The 22,834-nt window shown below is 46.7% G+C and overlaps 1 protein-coding gene across 1 annotated transcript; it reads right to left on the reverse strand.

The window, feature by feature from the left end:
* Nucleotides 1-867: 867 nt before the first annotated feature.
* On the reverse strand, nucleotides 868-3,511 carry LOC125536361 (WRKY transcription factor 55-like). Its single transcript, XM_048699562.1, has 3 exons — nucleotides 3,052-3,511; nucleotides 2,542-2,631; nucleotides 868-1,370 (listed from the first exon to the last, which is right to left on the reverse strand). Exons 1-3 carry the CDS (start codon nucleotides 3,423-3,425, stop codon nucleotides 965-967), a joined length of 870 nt encoding a protein of 289 aa, XP_048555519.1. The 5' UTR covers nucleotides 3,426-3,511; the 3' UTR covers nucleotides 868-964.
* Between the last annotated feature and the right edge of the window lie 19,323 nt (nucleotides 3,512-22,834).

Below are 22,834 nucleotides of genomic sequence, written 5' to 3' on the forward strand. Positions count from 1 at the left end.
TAATTCCATGTCCAGCCATGGGAACACAAACTTCATAATTCCCTGACAGAGCCGTATCTGATGGACAACAAAACTATGCCGCAACGTCACCCAGCCCCCTCCGTAGGATGCCGCCGTCATGGAAAAACGCTAATCATGCCATACCCGAATGCTCGACGATTGACATCATACACGTCGACACCCCTACCATGAATCGATATGGCAAAAACCAAGGATCATTATTCTCATCGTCGTTGCTAACCCAACTTGATTGACAACGAAAAACTCAAAACCCAATAGAATATGATCCGAACACACATTCCAAGGTTCCCCACCATCACACTGCCATAGTGGTCGTCAGAAGGCAGGGGAACCTGCGGCGGTGTCGAATGGGTCGAGGGGAAATGCAGTTGCCTCCTACACTCAAAACCCTAGAGAAAATGATTCAGACTAACACTGTGCATCTCTGATAGAACGCTTTCCATGCATTCGTGTTCCTTTGGAACAAATGGGCTGGGCCAGCTAGGAGCTAGCTAATACTTTTGTTTTACGGAAAACAGCAGGTGATTTACCTACTGTAATTTAGTTACAGAACATAAATACTTGGAGAATGGACGAACGCGAGCTTAGAAGCTAAATGTGTTTTACATGAGATTTTTTTTTTGCGGTGGTCTTACATGACAATATGGAGCAATTAAGCGCAAGCTTCAGAGACAGCAGGCCTGTTGCACTGCATAGGCATAAATAAGCTCAAGTCTTTTTCTTTTTTCTGCGAGGAAATAAGCTCAAGTTTTTTTTTTCCGAAGAAATAAGCTCAAGTCTGTTATAGTAGTTCATCTCAAAAAACTTTCTAGTAACTTGTGATGTTGTACTACTATCATTACAATTATCTCTCACAACATGCATGCAATTATTAAGGTTCAGGTAGATGTTTGCATGCAACAAGTTGATCTAGCTAAAACACTGAGTTTCACGGGCTAACTAGCTAGTTACCATCCCCAGAGTGACGACGAAAAAGTGACTTGACCTCCATTTCCATCTCCCACTGCTTGGGCGACAAGAACGGCAACGAGGAAGAAGACAGCTCATCATACGTGTAGTTGTAGCTGGGCACGGTCACGGACATGTCCGCGTCTTCCTCCTTCTTCAACCTCGAGATACCAACAGTCGAAGAGAGCGACGCTTTGGAGAAGTCGAGCACCTGCGAGTTATTAGCGCTGCTTGAGCTGCTGGGTGGTTGGTCTTGGTCTTCATCTGGGAACAAAGTATCGCATGTGTGGTCGTTGATGAGGGTGACCAAGAACATGGGCGGGTCGCTGCTGTTCTGCTGCTGCACGTACTTCTTCGCCGGGCACTTGTGCTCGTCGCTGTATCCGCATCGGTAGTATAACCTGCAAAAGGTTGATTTACCAAGCGGGTGAACACGTAGAATTTTTATGTTCTCAGTTATTTTTTGTTGGAACAAACATGAGTTAGGAGTCAGGAGTTAGGACTACATGGAAAACACACTGTGAATTCACGTAAATTACTTCTGGCGATAGATGAAATGCGGTAAATTAATTCAAAGTTGTATATAGCCACTCTATAGTGGTTTGAGCAGGATGCCACTAAATGGTACTCCCTCCGTTCCAAAATAGATGACCAAACTTTATACTAAAATTAGTACAAAGTTGAGTCATCTATTTTGGAACGGAAGGAGTATTCATGTACAATTGTCTGATAAGGTTGCGATATAGTGAGGCTATAACCCGCAATAGCGGCGCTATAGCTGTTTGAGTAGGGTGCCACTATTTGGCATAGCCCGCTAATTGAAACTGCGGGTAAATGATGGCGAGTCACCGGTAGAAAAACCCGGCCTCTGCAATAACTTGACATGAAAAGCATGTTGAGTCATCGATGATGCACAACATATGCATCTATGGAAAATGTTTTCGAACCTCCACACATTGAAAAAAAGAGAGGAATATATCTAGTATAACTTCTCATTTTATGTACTACATTTTTTTGTGCTAGCGCATATACTCATACGTCTGTCTAATTAAAGGTAGGATGTGGAGGTCCTAACTGTTATACTAACAAAAAGCTTATTAAAAAATTAAGCCAGCTTTCGGAAGGTGGCTAATATTCAATGGCCCCCAAATGGGGCATAATTCAACTATATATTTTGGGGAAACTAATTGATGTGAGGTCATGATCCATACCAGGCCACAAATGCTTAATTTAAAGTTCAGGTACTTTGATGTTTTCATTTCAACAACACAACACAGCTCCAGCTAGTGCTTTACAGTTGAGTCCGCCATGTGGGTTAAATTAGGTAAAATAAACAAACCACAAAATGAAAGAGAGAACTCTCCCGGCGTCTGCATCTAAGGATACACAGATATATGCCAAGGTACAAAGGAATTGAATTGAGGTGTACTCGTTACTACTTACGGAAACTGATTACTAGCTTTCGTTATTAATCCACAGGAGGAAATGCAAGGTACATATCCATAAGCTAATGCCACATTTATAGAAATGAATAAGAAAGTGGATAAAAGTCCATCAAATTAAGCATTATACCTTGGAAAATCAGCATGGAGGATCTTCTTCTCCCCATATTTCCTCCAGTGGAATCGATCATTTTCTGGTGCCTCGGTTAGTATCTCCTTGCTATATAACAAGATGGGAGAAATAAAAAGAAATGAGCTTTACTGCACATATATATACTTTCCTAGCTAAGCATAAAATATAGATCAATGGTACGCAGAGAAACAACAATATACTACTGCATGATGCCCCACCAACTGGGATAAACAAGATCTAGGAACAAAGCAACAACTTCGTTATCAAGAATCTAAAGGAACTAGATTAGATAGCTGTTAAATGTGCCATGGGATGACAGTGATTAGTTCTTTTTTAGGGATATGAATAACTAGTTCATCCTCACTGCAAAACCAAAAATACAGCATAGATCTGATAATACCAATCCTTCTCAAGCACAGATCCCCACAGATACGCATGCCACAGTACTATCCAACAGTACTATTTGCTGTAGCAAACATCGCACGGAGTCTTTAAGTAGGTACTCACATTGGGAGCTCCTCGCCATAGGTACCTCGCCGATGCTTCGCCTTCCTGTTCCTGCGTGCGACTGCGCCGTTTCGCACCCCGCCACCGCCGGAGGCGCCGGAAGCATGGCCGGCGTCGGAGGAGGAGGAGCAGTAGTACTGCTCTCTCTCGGACTGGAGCACAGAGAGTGACGACGCCAGGGCCGTGGTGATGTCGCTCACGTTGGCCAGCGCGGCGTCACGGCGGCTGTCCTCCGGGATGAGCTCCACCTGCTGCCGGAGGAACTCCGCAAGCTGAGAGCCCTTCCGGAGCTCCTCTATGACAGCGTCTCTCTGGTCGGAGGGCGACGGGGGCGCCGGCGGCGGCGACATCTCGGACTTGGGCCGCATCGCCATGGGGGAATATTGAGGAGGTGGAGACGATGTGAACCCTGGCTGTGGTTGGACCTGCTGGATGCTTTGGATAATGGCCTTCGAGACCAGCTGGCTGGGGAGGTGTTATGGCTATGTGTCCGTATGGGTTTAATTATTCAACGCTGATAATGCAAATGCCTGTCGACTGAGGAGTATCTATACTAGCGTGTTTAGGTGCAAAAGAGAATTGTTTTATCTATCCAGCCTTACAAGTGTTTAAGCGCATGCATGTGTGCGATTTGTGACTGACCGTATGTGTGGGTTATTTGAATTTGGGGCTAATTGTGTTGTGAATATGACTCATGGAAGACAATGACCAAAGGAGAAGACTAGAATTTAACAAAACAAGATCAATGAAGTTTATGTGTGGTTTATGACCCCTTTGGTGTACAATGCCTACCGAGGATTTGTTATGTATGATCATATAGCTTATTTGTCGCCGGAGTAGCGACCCATAATGTATACCACTCGATGGTCATCCGAGGAAGCAGAGATGGGATTGGGAGGACATCCAAAGGACGAAAACTCAAGTGGTTTCGAAGGGCTGGAGTACTGCACAGTTGTAATGTTTCTAAATTATACTCCCTCCGTTTACAAATATAATATGTTCTATTTTTTCTGAATTAGGATGTATGTATACATGTTTTAGTATGTTTGTTCACTCATTTTAGTCCGTATTAAAATATCCAAAACATTTATATTTGTCAACAGAGTGAGTAGGACGTAAAAAAATATACGATGCCAATACTGTTAGTAAAACAACCTTATAAGAAGTCATGGTCCATAAAAGACTAACCTGCTAGCAAGGGACCTGTTACCCTGGTAAGCCGCGCTCTGCACCATCCAGAGCCTATGTCGAACAAAACTCACCAAATACCCCCTTACACATTGGTCATTACAACATCAACATGGGCCTCCTTACACCAACATTACGACCCACCAACATGGATTGATTGTTGTTATTTGCATCTGGGGCAATCTAGGAAATTACACTCCCGGCGTTATATGTCATGTTCTGCACCCATCAAAATGATGTGCAGCTAAACAAGCCAAATTTGTATGTAGTATGTACAAAATAATTTGAACAATGTGTAAACAAACATTGTATATTCTTCGTTCCTTTTAACATAAGGGGTCAAAGTGGTTTGTGGGCCACAAACAGGTGAATTATTTGTTTCAAAGGGATTTCACATAATTTGGGGAGGATTTAAATCCTTAGAAACTTTACGTATGGGGTCGTTTTGATTGCGGAATTGAAATATTTAGGAGTTTACCTTAGGATTTCTTTGCACTATATTCTCGAGAATATGTTTCCATCCACCCAAATTTCTAGGTCAAGTACTTTAGTATTCTTGTGGCATGACAAACACTCTTTGTTGCTAATCCTATAGGATTGACGAGTATATGACATTCAAATCAAGTGTTTTTCTATTCTCGCATCAATGAAATCCCACAATCAAAGAGGTCTTCAAATTACCGAAAAAGGCTTTCGCCCTGCTTTATAAATAAAGCAAACCGCCAGGAGCACACATACAAGCAAATTTCAGGACACACACACACCCAAGTCCCACGACACAAAGTACATAGGTTCTGCTGAGGGCACAGCTCAACAAGCCCTAAAAATAAAAGGAAACACAAGGGGCACCGGCACGGCGACTAATGGCGGCCCTAATCAGGCTCCGGTGGCGGCGGGGAAGTAGGTGGCGACAGACGAACGGCCATCGAGCGGAGGTCGGCGATGAAGGCGGTGATGGCGTCCTGGTCAGAAGGGCGGCTAAGCGGCCGCCAGAGCTGCAAGTAACCAGACAGTTTGAATAGAGCGTCAGTGGCCCGCCGAAGAGGAATGCGCTGGATCACAAGTTTATTGCGGACCGTCCAGAGGGTCCACGCTAGCGCCCCAATCTCAAGCCACCTAATGTGGCGAGAAGGTAGGGGGATATCTGGAGTTCGGCGAATAGGTCGGGGAAGTTGGTGTGACACCAATTGCCACCGACCACCTCCCTAAAGCAGCTCCATAGAAACTGAGCAGACATGCACGTGAAGAAGATGTGATCCGAGTCTTCAGGAACATCGCAAAGCGGGCAGATGCCCGTCCCAAGGCCGTTGTGCTTGCGGACCTCCAACCCAGACGGGATCCGTCCGCGAATCCATTGCCACATGAAGATCCGGATCTTCAGAGGCAGACGGATGGACCAAACCGCCGGGAGGGGGGCGGGCGATGGAGGGAGCAATGGCCTGGTAGAGGGACTTGGTGGAGAATTGGCCGGAAGGTTCAAGACGCCACCTAACCCGGTCCGGGCCAGTCGACGGCCGGTTCATGTAGGGCGATGCAATCAAGCAACTCGCGCCAAGCGGCGGATTCCGGAGGACCGAACGGTCTCCGGAAGGCGAGGCGCCCTAAGTCAGTAAGGGCCCTCTCGACGGAGATGGTTGGGTCCACAGCGATGGAGAAGAGGTCGGGGAACTGCGGCGCGAAGGGGGAGTCAGCAGCCCAACGGTCGAACCAGAACAAGGTCGCAGAGCCCGAACCAACCGAGATGGATGTCCCAATGCGGAGGACCGGGAGAAGCTGGATAATCGACTGCCAAAACTGGGAGCCGCCTGAACGCTGACAGAAAGCAAGGGGTTGTCCACGCAGGTACTTGGCCCGGATTATATCTAACCAGAGGCCGCCCTGCCCTTGTGAAATGCGCCAAAGCCATCGGATAGGAGAGCAATATTCATGCGCTTCGAGCACATGATACCTAGTCCTCCTTGGTCCCGAGGCTTGCAAATGTCAGGCCAGCTAACCATATGGTATTTCTGCTTATTGTTGTCGCCGGCCCAGTAGAAACGGGACTGGACTTTGGCGATCTCATGGTGCAGAGTCTCGTGAAGGCTATAGAAGCTCATGAGGAATAATAGGAGGCTGGAGAGGGAGGAGTTGATCAGGATCGTCCGGGCCGCCTTCAAAAGCCACCTACCCTGCCAGGGCTCAATGCGCGTATGCAGCTTAGCCACAGTCGGGCGCAAGTCCGTGACGGTGAGCCTAGAATCGCTAATGGGCGTTCCCAAGTAGGTCGTGGGGAGGGAGCCCAAGCGGCAGTTGAGGCGGTTGGCGATGCTCTGACATTTCTCAGGAGAGTAGCCCATCACCATCACATCACTCTTATCGAAATTGATCTTGAGGACAGACATTTTTTGGAAGCAGAGGAGGAGGAACTTAAGATTTGAGATGTCCATCTCCGAGCCTTCGACCATGATGATGGTGTCGTCGGCGTACTGGAGAAGGGAGATCCCGGAGCCGCCGGCTAGGTGGGGCGTCATCCCACGAATATGTCCTGTGGCCTTAGCCTTGTCCAGGATAGCGGCAAGCGCGTCCACCACCATGTTGAACAGGAATGGGGAGAAGGGATCGCCTTGACGGACCCCACATAGGGTAGGGAAGTAAGGGCCGATCTCCCCATTGATGTTCACGGCAGTGCGGCCGCAGGACACCATCTGCATTACGCGGGTGATCCAACACTCGTCGAAGCCCTTCCGGAGCAGAACTTCCCGAAGGAAGGGCCAACTAACAGTGTCATAAGCCTTATGGAAATCAATCTTAAGGAAGACCGCCCTGAGGTGCTTAGACCGGACCTCATGAAGGACTTCGTGGAGGACCAGCACCCCATCCAAAATATACCGCCCTTGGATGAAGGCGGTCTGGTTGGGGTTGGTAATGTGATCGGCCAGCCGGGTCACTCTATTGCTGTACCCTTTGGCCAAGATCCGGAAAATCACGTTGATAACCGTGATTGGGCGGAACTGGTGGATTTCGGAGGCCCCAGAGACTTTGGGGATGAGCGAGATGATCCCCTAGTTAAGGCGTCCAAGGTCGATGGAGCCAACGTAGAACTCATCGAAGATGGCCATGATCTCAGGTTTAATCACATTCCAGAAGGACTGGAACAACTTAACCGGAAGGCCATCCGGACCAGGAGCTGATGAAGGGTTCATGCTACTAATGGCGGCCCAAACCTCGCCCTCCGAGAACGGGGCCATGAGGGCCACATTCTCCGTGACGGATACAAGCTGGTTGCCAGTCCATCAATCAAGGGCAAGGGAGAGGCCGCTCCGAGGAGCGGGGGAGAACAAGGCCCGGTAGAACCCGTCGACGTGGGCTCTAATGTCTCTAGGGGACTGAAGGAGGATCCCACCGTCCCAAAGGAGTGGGATGGTGTTGCGCCTACGGCGGCCGTTCGCAATGGCCTGAAAGTAAGCAGTGTTTGCGTCCCCCTACAGGACCCATTTCTGGGAGCCTCGCAAGCGCCAGTAGGCCTCCTCGTCGGTGTAGATGACGGAGAGTTGGTCTTCTAAGTCGTAGCGGGAAAGCCACTCCCCAGGGGAGAGGCCAACAACATCCGCACGCAGGTTAAGGGCCTGGATGGTAGTCAACAGGGCTTTCTTGCGTTCATGGAGATCACACCCAAGGTTGGCACCCCACCCCTTCATAAACTGTCGTCCCCGCTTGGCACAGAACTGCCATACATCAATGGCCGAGGGAGGACGGGGGTGGGGGTTGGCACGTGCCTCCACCCAACGTGCAGCCACCGCCGCAACGAAACCAGTTTGGGACAGCCAAAATGTCTCAAAACGGAAGCGGGGGGATCGCGGCCATTCGTCAGCGGAGGACAGGAGGAGGGGCACGTGATCGGACCCAATCCGGGTGATCCCCCGAAGGGAGGCCAGAGGGCAGCGGAGATCCCACTCGGGGGAAACTAAGACCCGGTCCAGAACGGACTGGGTCGGGGACGCCTGCCGGTTGGTCCGGGTGAATCTGGCACCAACCCGATCTATCTCGCGGAGGCCAAGGTCTGCAATGCAGCCATTGAACATTTGCATCCGTGCAAAGTTGACATGCTCATTGCTCTTCTCCTCCGCGAAACGGAGGAGGTTAAAGTCGCCCCCAACAACCACAGGGAGGGAGGCAGCCGAGACCTTCCTGTGAAGCTCTTCAAGGAAGGCGGCCGACCTACTATGGTCGGCGGGGCCGTATACGATGATGACCTCCCACTTGAAGTTGAGGGACCGTTCGAAAAGCTCCATGCTCACAAAGAAAGTGCCCCGACCCATACTGCCCACCTCAAAGGTGGCATCCTTCACACCAAGAAGGATGCCACCAGAGTGGCCGGTACTCCCACTAGAAGGGAGCCAATGCCACGCAAAGAGGTGAGGACTGAGGCGATCCAGCTCGAGCAGCGAGAGATTAGTGCGCATGGTTTCCTGAATGGCGACTATGTCAATGTGTTCGTCTCGCACGTACTTGATCAGTTGTCGGCGCCGACCATCATGGCCGAAGCCGCGGATGTTCCAGAAGCGTGCACGCATTAAGGTGCCATCGGGGGGCTGCTTGACCCCAAGACTCGAGAAGCGCTTTGAACGCGGAGGGAGGCAGTGCGGGAGCGCGTGCTGCCACGAGGTTCCGCAGCATCCAGCGGGGGGGGGGGGGGGGGGCTGCTCTGCGACGTAGGGCCGGGGTGGCCACCACCGCGGGTGCTAAAGGAGCAGGGGAGAGAGCAGGGACGCACGCGCTTCTGCCAGTTTTCCATCAAGCAGCTCACGGGCCTGGATGGCCGCGATCTGGACTAAGAGGGGAGCGACCTCCCCCCTGAAAATGATTGCAGAATCGGACGCGACCTTCTCAAGGTGACCAAGCGGGACTGACTCGAGCGCAGAAAAAGGACAAGTAGCTGCATAGGAGGGGGCGATGGGGGTACCTGGCTCCAGGTTCCGGGCCGCGGCCCGAAGCTCCGCCCGAGCGTGGATGGGCAGCGCCGGAGTACCAACCGGCCGGGCAGCGTCGAGCCGAGAGCTACGGCGCGAGGCTATCACCGGCGAGGAGGAAGACCGGCCTCGGCGGGAACAGGCAGCGGCGCGCGGCGGGGGAGGCTGGGAGGCCACCGGGGTAGGAACTCGGGTCTCAACCTCCGCGACGGGGACGAGCACCGGCGCGAGGTGAGCCACCAACCCGGTGCAGCCGAGGAGACCGGACGGGGGCGATGAAGCAGTCGACGACGGGGCGGCGAGGAGGAGGGGCGGGTCCGCCACAGGCAGCGGCGAGGGCAGAGAGACCGCTGCCTGCGGTGGGGGGGTCCACCGAAGAAGGCGGCAGGGGCAGGCTCAGGCCCGGGGAGAGGACCGGCGAGGTGGCCACCGCGCCGGCAGGGAGGGCCGGGGAGGAGAGGGCCTCGGCGGGCCCATGGGAGCCCGGGGGAGGGGCAAGAGAGTCCTCCAGCCCAGGCTCGGCAGCGGGGGGGGGGGGGGTCGGCGGGGGAGCGAGGAAAGGACACCGGGAACACCACCAGGCCGACGCTGAAAGCGTCGCTTCCGTCGGAAGGCTCGGGCGCCGGGTCCGAGAGGACGACGGAGGGAAGCGGATCCTCGGGACGGGGGGCGAGCGGGGCCTGGCGGCCGCGGCCTCCCGTGGCTGGGGGAGGGGGCGCCAGCGATGGAGAGCGGGAGCGCGAGTCCTCCGAGCCTTCTCCGTAGAAATAAAACGAGGCTTTCAACTAATACCATTGGAAATCTTTAGGATGGGCGTAAGGATGCATTTTCTAAAATATATGTCCATTTGGTGGATCTAGTACTAGATACAGAGGGTGGCTGTAGAGACATATCAATTGGCTCATCAACATCTGGACGTCACGTTTATAAAACATAGAACATTAATTAACCGTTGGATTTTTGGCAAGGTCAGGACAATTACTTTGTCTCCCTGGCTAGTTTAATTGGCCCTTGGTTTGTCCTAACACTTTACATTTTGTACACATAATTGTGACATTGGATAAAACAAATTCAACTGGGATAGTCACAGTCGAACCAAAATAATACTTCATTGATGCACACAAAAAAATAACAATACAGGCACTAGCGACAGGGGTGACTGTGAATCTGTGGTATTGAACATCAATGCATGGTAATTTTCATTTTCATGACTAATTCTTGAATTGTTTCCAATTGCATGTGTGATCTACCCAGAGAGAAAAAAATAGTGGTTGTGGTTTTCGCCTCACGTGATTATTTGATGACCGGTGGAAGAGTCGTGGGCGTGATGTGGCCTGTGTGACATCCAGGGGCTGAGGTAATCTGGCTTTCTCACGGTGTGTTTGAGGGGTCCCTTGTTGTATACTACACGCAGGTAAGAGGGCCCTAATAATATAAGAATTCCAGATAATGGCCAACACAAGATTAGTTTTTTTTTCTTTTGACCAAAACACAAGATTAGTTGGATGGTTGTTACAATCAATCACCGGGTTCTTACTAGTGTGTTGGAGCCCAGTTCGCCGCCCACGTGATAATTCGCAGTCCAGCGCATGCAGTGAGCAGCCCGTTCACCCGGTCTGCATTAGTCAAATGGGGTAATTAATTAGCCACTAATCAGGGCGTGGTCTGCCACCCACGTTCTCACCGACCCACTAGGCCATCAGCGGCTTCAAGGAGCTTCGTCTCGCCTCGCATCGCATCGCATGCATCGTCAGGTTGCTGTCCACCGCTGGGCCGATGCAAGCGACGTACTACGTACGTCGGGCCCCGTGCGTCAGCGCCGTGACGCCCCAACTGCTACGTCTGCACTCGCATAAAGAATGCGTACATGATGGCCCATCGGCGATCACCGGCCGTGTCTTGAGAAAGGGGCAAATAATTTTGTTTGTCAGCTGGCTTTTGGAGACAAATCTATAGTTTTTGGGATGCGTTTACTCTATTCCAGGTGACATTTTGATCAGGTTAACTGGTGCCTGGTGGGTGCTGTGCAGCAGCTCATCACGGGGAACCATGCTTGTGAGACTATGATTGGGTCGTCGTGGACGTACCGCAAGGCGCACCCATCACATGGTTTCAAACTGGAGTTGCCATATTAACAGCCTCTGTATCGTAAGTATATGAAGCGCACACTGTATGACAGCCTCCGTATCGTATATCTTTCGCGAAAAAAAAAACCTCCGTATCGTATATGAAGCTCACACTTTATGACAGCCTCGGTGTCGTATATGAAGCGCACTTTGTCTGAATATATGGAGGGTGTCGAGACAAACAGTAAACACGAAATCCTCCTAATGGCTGTTTACATATCGATGCGATCGATTCATTAGTGACACATTCTTTTCGGACGTGGCTAGGCAGCGCATTGGCGCTCGATGGATTGGTCGAGCGCATCCACCATATTAGAAAATTGATGTGACATGTCATCCTAGCTTATAAAAAAAGAAAGTACGTAATCATCCATCCTCAGGTTACCTCAGCTGAAAGACCACGTGCATTTATGTGTGGTTTCGAAAAATTTAAAATGTTATAACTTTTGATTCGAATATCAGAATTTAGACCCGTTTCCACTATTGGGTTTCTTGAGACGAGTTCTTCAAAACTAGATCCCTTATGAATAGGTTTTGACAAAAAAAATCGAGCAACTTTGTATGCTACAGAGGCAATTTCAGTTCTATAGGAAAGCAAGTCCTTTTTTCCCTTAGCATGACTACCTACCAGCGGAGGATACTTCTAAGTTAATTACCATGACTACCAATTGACTAACTTCACCTCTAAGTTGCCTATCATAAGGACACCCAATCACCCCAAATGTCGGGATCAACTTTTCTAGACACCTTTGTTCTTGGTAATGTTTCTGTTCATGAGGATAGGGCAACTAGGCACAATGTTTTAGACAGCTATATGGTTGATTGTGGGCAGCTGGATACACGATTTTAGACAACTATACGGCTAATTGTGGGAAACTGGATACATGATTTCAGACAACACTGTATGGCTGATTGTGGGCAACTGGATACATGATTTCAGACAACACTGTATGGCTGATTGTGGGCAACTGGATACATTGTTTTAGATTGTTGATTGTAGGCAACTATGACACCTAAAAAGGGATAAAGAGCATACACATGTTCATTTCTGGAGGGGGTTAAAGATAAACTTAATCCCCTAAAAACACTTCGTGATTTTAGTAATGTCCCCATGACCAGCTCCACATCACTCTCCTTCTATGATCATTCGCAAAGTATTTACGATCATACCAAGGGATCCCACCCCGAGGAGATGAAATTCTTGATGCATCTCTATGAAAAAAATATTAATTAAAAGGTATCTAAAACCTTTACATATTAGCCAAATTATGTATTTGGTAATATTTTTATTCATGAGGATTGGGCAACTGGATACATGGTTCTAGGCAACTGTATAGCTTATTGTGGCAACTATCATACCTCAAAAAGGGGTAACGAACATACACATGTTCGTTTTCTTAGTAATTCACAGATAAACTTAATACCATAAAAACCTCATGGGTTTAGTTATGTTCCCATGACCAGCTCCACCCCGCCACCATCTACGATCATTCGCCAAGTGTTTATGATCATATCATTGGATCCCACCCGAAGAGAAGAAACTCTTGACACACCATCGTGACACAAACTTAATTGAAAGGTATCTAAAACCTTTAGATATTGGCCAAATCGCGGTCTTGGTAATGTTTCTATTCATGAGGATTGAGCAATGAGATACATGGTTTTAGGCAACTGTATGGTTAATTGTGGGCAACTATCTTATCTTTCGTGTATTGTGTATAAAAAAGGATCCAAGTATCTTTTTCTGTGTTTTTTGTTGGTTTTGTTGTGTGATAGTTTTTACGAAATCCAGCCGCGATTTGTGTGGTCGCCGAGGTCGCCTGCTGCCTCCCTTCGACGGTGAATCACTGCGGGGCACGAGCGAATCCCCTCCCCTTTCTCTCTCCATCTCTTCGACGGTAACCGACAAAAAAATGGGGTGGGAGTGCGCGTGGGGGTGGGGGTGGGGCCGACGCTTCCACGAACTGCAGTGGTTATTTCTTTTCTTTTTTTGGAAGGGGGCTCACCATACCTTCGGTCGCCACACCAGACAGGAAAGCACCTGCGTGCCAAATCAAATGGCTTGGGAGGGTACGCTTGACGTCTCCAAATAGTGGAGCTGCACTAACAAGCATTTGGGGGCAACTTATATATGAATTTAGTGAATAGGATAGTCATGGGAGGCAAGTTATAATGACTTCTCGTTGATTGGCAATAATAGTAGGCAAACTAAGAAGAAGTTGCTTTCTTATAGCACCAAAAGTTGCCTCTTTAGCACCCAAAGTTGCTCAAAACAGAAAGTTTGTCGAAACATATCCATATGAGGATCTAGTTTTGAAGAACTCGTCGCAAGAAACTCAACGGTGAAAACGGATCCAAATTCCGATACTTGATGCAAAAGTTATGGCTTTAAAAAAAATTAAGCCCAAATAAATGCATGTACTTATCCTTTCCTGATTGATTTATGCAAAGCAGGGTGTTCGATGGATGAGGAAGTATACTTTCCTTTTTTTGTAGTGTAATGATGACATGTAATGCTAATTACCTTTTTTGTAGTGTGAGTTTTTGTCGTGCACCGTGTGCGCTCGTAAAAGCCAATTAGTGCAGCTGCACCATTAAGAATTTAGGTTCTTTTTCTCTTCCAATCTTCAATACATCATATTCAGCAAAACCAACAATATCCGGTTAAATCCCAGCACGGTGGTGAGGGCTTGGACGACCACGAGCACGGTGGTGAGGGTGAGGACAATTACAACGAGGTACCAATTTCGATGGCGATTCAAGCTTCCATGTGCCGATTCCGGTAGCGACGACTCAATTCCAATGATGATGCTAGAAACCGTATGGCCAATCCAGTCACAACCCAATTTTGTCCGCCCCAATCCGTTTGGATCGAAACGGATGGCCCAGCGCGCGAGGGCATGAGCAAATATGTCTGGCTCGACCCAATTTCGGCGCAAATTTGGGCCGGATTTGCCTCTAGACTGACACTGGAAGGACAAGCACACGTCCTTTCATTGTCCGCCATCGGGCCCGCATGTCGATCGTGTAACTGCTTCCTGCCGACCCCATTTAGTCCGCACGCGTGGTCGGGACCACACATCATCCTCCCAGCCGCCCTGACGCGTCTTTTTTAATGGTGAGGCCGTGGACCGGCCAGTCCACTTCTAAACTACAGCCGCATCCACACTCTTCCACTGCCCCCTCACGCCCCGACAATGCCAACCCTAGCGCTGCCCTCGCTCCTCGCTCCCCGCCAGCCGCTGGCATGGGGATGTGGAAGTGGATCCCCGGCAAGAAGGTGAAGCATGACACAAAGCAAGGTCGTCCTCTGCGTCGTCGGGGAGCGTCGCCGGCTACTTCATGTTGCCACCCGGCTTCTCCATTTCGACATCGGCGGCCCCGCCGGGCATGCGATCGTACATCAAGGTGGAGGTGTGCCAGCGGTATTGGGACATGGCCACCCCGCTGTCAGCGACGGCCTTGACGTGCAGATGGTATTGTTGACCGTGGGGCGTCATCGCCATACCATAGCTAGAGGTGAAAGAGGAGGTGGTTTGGAGCCTTCGGCGGCTCCGGCCATGTCCTGGGACCTGCCATGGTGGGGCAGTCATGGATGTGGACATCCACAGTGCCCTACACGCCAGAGTACATGTTTGCGCCGGCCTCGTGGGTGGGCGTCGAGCCATGGTCACCATGCCCGCCATGGCCACCAAAATGGTGCCGCAGCCACATCAGGCGACGCTGGCCCAACTTTGGCAGCCGCCGCAGGGGCCGCCAGCCACCTTTGGCAGCTACCTACGTACATCAACCTCACCACGAGGATGGCGGCGACTGAAGAAGGCCAGCACAATGGTGACGGCCGATCTAGGTTTTCATTATTTTTATGTTTTCTTTAGTTCAAGTTTAATTTTAATGTTTGACTGGGACTTGTGGACTTAAGTTAAGTAATATATAAGTTATCATCTTAAATTATTTTTCATGTCTTTTTTACTTAAAAATTATGTTTAAAATGCAGAAACTATTTGATGCGGCAGGCGATTGGGGCACCGACGGGCGACGGGCAGACGACCGCAAATGGACCCTTGCATCCATTTTGCCGACACAAACGGACATAAACCAGACAAAACACACTTCCGTTTGCGGTCATGCATTAGAGTTGGCCTAAGAAGCTAACAATCCATGTATCACATGGACTCCCCGGTTCTCACAATTTTAAACATTGACTTCGAATTCACTCCTCCATGCATCACACAATCGTTGTCGAGTCGTCGAATTCTTTCCACCTAATTGGAAAATTATGTTCATCATCTTGGGGACACATGCGCTAATACTTTGAAAATGCCCGGTATAAATTTTACCAGCGCTTCTCCTCCAATAACAATATCCAGTCCGCCGACATTGATAATGGAGGTAGTGGGCGGCTAGAAGGGAAGTGGAGGTTGTGAATAGTGAGAAGGGAAGTGAAGATTTTGCGGCTTTTTTATAGATGCAGGTGACGGATGGCGGAAAAACATGGCAGGCGGCGGGAAAAAGGAGAACTAAAATTGCCATGGGCCAATGATGGAGGCAAAGAGGGAGGTGAAACTTCTCTCTGGCACGAATGGTTGCCAGATGATGCACTATCCAAACAAACGGCCACAACCTTCAAATATGGAGGCTCGCCAGCTGTATATGGAGCGCCCTCCATAAATTATGGCGACTCTATTAGAGTGACATTTTAGACCAAAGTCGTCATATTAACTATCTGATAGAGTTGCTATAAGGCCACATTGCAATCGGCGCCATCCTTGACATGTTTGAATCCCATCCTTACTCAATTTACAGGAACACGTCAAGTTTAGCTAGAATACTATCTTGGTTTACTGTTGTAGATATTGGTTAATGTTGTAACCATTATATGTAGTATAAGAGTGATGGCCTACAAGTATAGGGGATCTATCGTAGTCCTTTCGATAAGTAAGAGTGTCGAACCCAACGAGAAGCAGAAGGAAATGATAAGCGGTTTTCAGCAAGGTATTCTCTGCAAGTACTGAAATAAGTGATAACAGATAGTTTTGTGACGGGACAAATTGTAACGGGCAACAAGTAACAAAAGTAAATAAAGTGCAGCAAGGTGGCCCAATCCTTTTGTAGAAAAAGACAAGCCGGAACAAACTCTTATAATAGGAAAAGCGCTCCCGAGGACACATGGGAATATCGTCAAGCTAGTTTTCATCACGTTCATATGATTCGCGTTCGATACTTTGATAATTTGATATGTGGGTGGACCAATGCTTGGGTGTTGTTCTTACTTGAACAAGCATCCCACTTATGATTAACCTCTATTGCAAGCATCCGCAACTACAACAAAAGTATTAAGGTAAACCTAACCATAGCATGAAACATGTGGATCCAAATCAGCCCCTTACGAAGCAACGCATAAACTAGGGTTTAAGCTTCTGTCACTCTAGCAACCCATCATCTACTTATTACTTCCCAATGCCTTCCTCTAGGACCAAATAATGATGAAGTGTTATGTAGTCGACGTTCACATAGCACCACTAGAGGCTAGACAACATACATCTTATCAAAATATCAAACGAATACCAAATTCACATGACTATTAATAGCAAGACTTCTCCCTTATCCTCAGGAACGAACGTAATTACTCACAAAGCATATTCATGTTCATAATCAGAGGGGTAATAATATGCATATAGGATCTGAACATATGATCTTCCACCAAATAAACCAACTAGCATCAACTACAAGGAGTAATCAATACTACTAGCAACCTACTAGCACCAATCCCGGACTTTGAGACAAAAATTGGATACAAGAGATGAACTAGGGTTTGGAGATGAGATGGTGCTGGTGAAGATGTTGATGGAGATTGCCCTTTCCCAATGAGAGGAGCATTGGTGATGACGATGGTGATGATTTCCCCCTCCCGGAGGGAAGTATCCCCGGCAGAACAGCCCTGCCGGAGCTCTAGATTTGATCCGCCAAGGTTCCGCCTCGTGGCGGCGGAGTCTCGTCCCGAAAAGTTCCCTCTTATTTTTTTCTCATCGAAAGACTTCATATAGGAGAAGATGGGCGTCGGAGAGCCATCAGGGTGGCCCACGAGGTAGGGGGCGCGCCCCCCACCCTCGTGAGCAGGGTGTGGGCCCCTGGCCTTCATCTTTGACGAGGATTTTTCTTTATTTATTTTAAGATGTTCCATGGAGTTTCAGGACTTTTGGAGTTGCGCAGAATAGGTCTCTAATATTTGCTCCTTTTCCAGCCCAGAATTCTAGCTGCCGGCATTCTCCCTCCTTATGTAAACCTTGTAAAATAAGAGAGAATAGCCATAAGTATTGTGACATAAAGTGAAATAACAGACAATAATGCGATAAATTTTGATATAAAAGCATGATGCAAAATGGACGTATCAACTCCCCCAAGCTTAGACCTCACTTGTCCTCAAGCGAAAAGCCGATAACAATAAATATGTCCTCATGTTTAGAGGTAGAGGCATCGATAAAAATAAAATACGGACACAAAGGCATCATGATTATTCTCATAACAACAACATATATAGATTTTGTCATATGATTACTTATGTTCGAGTGATGATCTATTCACAATGCAAAAGTATAAATCATAAACCTTATTGGGCTCCAACAAACTATAATCTCAGTCATTGAAGAAATTGCAATTTATCATAACATCGGAAAGAGTCTATGTCAGAGCTAAAAAGCAAGTCCACATACTCAACTATCATTTGGTCCTCCATAATTGCTAACACTCACGCGATACTTGTGGTTACGGAGTTTTAATCGGACCCAGAGAAAGATAGGGGCTTATAGTTTTGCCCCACAACCTTTTACCTCAAGGGTAATGTCAACAATAATGGTTCATGCTCCCCTACATCCAATTAGATATATATATCATGTTCTTTCCAACATGCTAAGCTTGCCAAAGGATAAAGATGAAAAAAGAAAAGGTGAAGATCACCATGACTCTTGCATAAGGTAGAAGATAATAATAAAGGATAGGCCCTTCACAGAGGGAAGCAGAGGTTGCCATGCGCTTTTATGGTTGTATGCATAAAATCTCAATGCGAAAGAACGTCACTTTATATTGCCCCTTGTGATATGAACCTTTATTATGCAGTCCGTCGCTTTTATTACTTCCATATCACAAGATCGTATAAAGCTTATTTCTCCCACACCAATCAATCATACATATTTAGAGCAATTTTTATTGCTTTGCACCGATGACAACTTACTTGAAGGATCTTACTCAATCCATAGGTAGATATGGTGGACTCTCATGGCAAAACTGGTTTAAGGGTATTTGGAAGCACAAGTAGTATTTCTACGTGGTGCTGAGAATTTGGCTAGCATGAGGGTGAAAGGCAAGCTCAACAAGTTAGAGGATCCATGACAACATACTTTATCTCACATATAAGAAAGACATAACTCATTACGTTGTCTTCCTTGTCCAACATCAACTCTTTAGCATGTCATATTTTAATGAGTGCTCCCAATCATAAAAGATGTCAATGATAATATATCTATATGTGAAAAACCTCTCTTTCCTTATTACTTCATATTAATTGCAACAATGACCAAAGCTATGTCTGCCAACTCCCAACAACTTTTAATCATCATACTCTTTCTATGTGAAGTCATTACTCTCAATAAGATCAATATGAGTTGGCTTCCACCCACAAAAAAAAATAAGATCAATATGAACTTTTTGTTTTTTTAATTATTTTTCTCTTTTCTTTTATTCACCCAAGATCATGGCAAAATAATCAAGCCCTTGACTCAACACTAATCTTTATTATATATAGCTCACAGACTCGATTACATAGAAAGATCATAAAGCAAAACTCAAAACTAGATCATGCCATAAACTTTATTCTACTAGATCAAGATACTACTAATAGGATCGAACTAAGAAAAACGGTAAAGATAGGAGTTGTGATTGTGATACGATACCGGGGCACCTCCCCCAAGCTTGGCAGTTGCCAAGGGGAGTGCCCATACCCAAGTGATTATATCTCCTTTGTCGATGAAGAAGGTGGAGGTGACGGATAATCGCACATCGAGCGTAAGAGGTCCTCCAGTTTGCGAATAATGCCCTTGAGTGCGCCAATATGCTCCTTCAACAAAATATTTTCTTGTGTGAGATACTTGTTTTGTATACGAGCTAATTCAATCATCTTGAAAGCTTCAATCTCAGTTGGGGTAAGAAGGTTATGATCGAGTTGGAGGGTGTCTTTTGCTGCTGGAGCTTGATCCTTCACGGCCTTCTTTATCCTTTCATCCTTGTTGACCCTCATGGGTTCTTCCCTCTTTAGATCTATCTTCATTAACCAAGCATCATTGTCACTGTTGTTGGAGGAGGGAGACAACATGATGCCTAGCCTGGAAAACCCTGACAGAAAATAGCTCGAAACAAGAACAGAGTAGGTTTGCGTGATACGGGAGTCAAAACCTTCGGGGGAATATATAATGAATTTTTACCGACCAAAATATGTATCGTGCAAGAAAACGGAGTCCGGAAGGCACACGAGGTGCTCACGAGGTAGGGGGGCGCGCCCACCACCCTCGTGGGGCCCTCGTGTCCTTCCCGGACTGCTACTTATTTTTCTATTTTTCTAAATATTCCAAAATGGAGAAATATTGCCTTAAAATTGTTTTGGAGTCGGTTTACTTACCGTACCACATACCTATTCCTTTTCGGAGTTTGAAACAGTCTGGAAGGTGTCCCTTATGTATTCCTCCGGGGTTACGGTTTCAATAATATTGGTTTCAACATTTATGGGATTACCTGGGATATAATGTTTGATTTTTTGACCGTTTACCACCTTCGGATTTGTGCCCTCAAAGTTGTTGATCTTTATGGCACCGGAACGATAGACCTCTTCGATAACATAGGGGCCTTCCCATTTAGAGAGAAGTTTTCCTGCAAAAAATCTTAAACGAGAGTTGTATAGCAATACATGATCACTTACATTAAACTCACGCTTTTGTATCCTTTTGTCATGCCATCTTTTAACTTTTTCTTTAAACAACTTGGCATTTTCATAAGCTTGGGTTCTCCATTCATCAAGTGAGCTAATATCAAATAACCTCTTCTCACCGGCAAGTTTAAAATCATAATTGAGCTCTTTAATAGCCCAATATGCCTTATGTTCTAGTTCGAGAGAGGTAAGTGACATGCTTTTCCATAAACCATTTTATACGGAGACATACCCATAGGATTTTTGTATGCAGTTCTATAAGCCCATAATGCATCATCAAGTTTCTTGGACCAATTCTTTCTAGACCTATTAACAGTCTTTTGCAAAATTAATTTGAGCTCTTTACTGCTCAACTCTACTTGACCACTACACTATGGGTGATAAGGAGATACAATTCTATGATTAACATCATATTTAGCAAGCATTTTACGGAAAGCACCATGAATAAAGTGTGAACCACCATTAGTCATTAAATATATAGGGACTCCAAACCTCAGGAAAATAACTTCCTTAAGCATTTTAATAGAAGTGTTATGATCAGCACTACTAGTTGGAATAGCTTCTACCCACTTAGTAACGTAATCAACAGCAACTAAAATATGTGTGTATCCATTAGAGGCAGGAAAAGGTCCCATATAATCAAAGCCCCAAACATCAAATGGTTCAATAACAAGAGAATAATTCATAGGCATTTCTTGACGTCTACTAATATTACCAATTCTTTGACATTCATCACAAGACAAGACAAACTTACGGGCATCCTTGAAGAGAGTAGGCCAATAAAAACCAGATTGCAATACCTTATGTGCAGTTCTATCTCCAGCGTGGTGTCCTCCATAAGACTCGGAATGACACTTGAGTAGGATCTGTTCCTGTTCATGCTCAGGTACACAACGTCTAATAACACCATCTACTCCTTATTTATAAAGATGTGGGTCATCCCAAAAGTAATGTCTTAAATCATAGAAAAACTTTTTCTTTTGCTGGTATGTGAAGCTAGGTGGTATAAACTTAGCAACAACATAATTAGCATAATCAACATACCATGGAGTACTACGAGAAGTACTTATAACATTTAATTGTTCATCAGGAAAGCTATCATTAATAGGTAGTGGGTCATCAAGAATATTTTCTAACCTAGACAAGTTGTCCGCAATGGGGTTCTCAGCTCCCTTTCTATCAACAATATGCAAATCAAATTCTTGTAGCAAGAGAACCCATCTAATAAGTCTAGGCTTAGCATCTTTCTTTTCCATAAGATATTTAATGAAGGAAATATGCCCTAGAGGCAATAATAAAGTTACTATTTATTTCCTTATATCATGATAAATTTTTATTATTCATGCTAGAATTGTATTAACCGGAAACATAATACATGTGTGAATACATAGACAAACAGAGTGTCACTAGTATGCCTCTATTTGACTAGCTCGTTGATAAAAGATGGTTATGTTTCCTAACCATAGACATGAGTTGTCATTTGATTAACGGGATCACATCATTAGGAGAATGATGTGATTGACTTGACCCATTCCGTTAGCATAGCACTTGATCATTTAGTTTGTTGCTATTGCTTTCTTCATGACTTATACATGTTCCTATGACTATGAGATTATGCAACTCCCGTTTACCGGAGGAACACTTTGTGTGCCACCAAACGTCACAACGTAACTGGGTGATTATAAAGGTGCTCTACAGGTGTCTCCAAAGGTACTTGTTGGGTTGGCGTATTTCGAGATTAGGATTTGTCACTCCGATTGTCAGAGAGGTATCTCTGGGCCCCCTCGGTAATGCACATCACTATAAGCCTTGCAAGGATTGCAACTAATGAGTTAGTTGCGGGATGATGTATTATGGAACGAGTAAATAGACTTGCCGGTAACGAGATTGAACTAGGTATCGAAATACCGACGATCGAATCTCGGGCAAGTAACATACCGATGACAAAGGGAACAACGTATGTTGTTATGCGGTCTGACCGATAAAGATCTTCGTAGAATATGTAGGAGCCAATATGGGCATCTAGGTCCCGCTATTGGTTATTAACAAGAGATGTGTCTCGGTCATGTCTACATAGTTCTCGAACCCGTAGGGTCCGCACGCTTAACGTTCGTTGACAATATAGTACTATGAGTTATGTATGTTGGTGACCGAATGTTGTTCGAAGTTTTGGATGAGATCACAGATATGACGAGGAACTCCGGAATGGTCCGGAAGTAAAGATTGATATGTGGATAGTAGTGTTTGATCTCCGGAAGGGTTCCGGAATTCACCGGAAGGGGTTCCGGATGTTTCCCGAAATGTTTGGGCACGAGAACACTTTATCTGGGCCAAAGGGGAAAGCCCACGAGGCTTTTGGAAAGTGCAAAAGGAAGTTTTGCGGAGACCAGAGGCTAGACGCCAGGAACCCTGGCGTAGACGCCGGGAACCCTGGCGTCTAGCCCTGGAGTCCGAGAAGGACTCTTGCCTTTCGGGTGAAACCGACTTTGAGGAGGCTTTTACTCCAAGTTTTGACCCCAGGGCTCAACATATAAATAGAGGGG

The sequence above is a fragment of the Triticum urartu genome, chromosome 1 (assembly GCF_003073215.2).
Source record: "Triticum urartu cultivar G1812 chromosome 1, Tu2.1, whole genome shotgun sequence".
In the NCBI taxonomy this organism is placed as follows: Eukaryota; Viridiplantae; Streptophyta; class Magnoliopsida; order Poales; family Poaceae; genus Triticum; species Triticum urartu.

Excerpts from the sequence above, each read along its gene's own strand:
- LOC125536361 (XM_048699562.1), bottom strand. The coding sequence starts at position 3,425 with ATGGCGATGCGGCCCAAGTCCGAGATGTCGCCGCCGCCGGCGCCCCCG. Across the intron at positions 2,632-3,051 it reads TATGGCGAGGAGCTCCCAAT|CAAGGAGATACTAACCGAGG; the intron begins GTGAGTACCTAC and ends CTTGTTATATAG. Across the intron at positions 1,371-2,541 it reads CTCCATGCTGATTTTCCAAG|GTTATACTACCGATGCGGAT; the intron begins GTATAATGCTTA and ends AACCTTTTGCAG.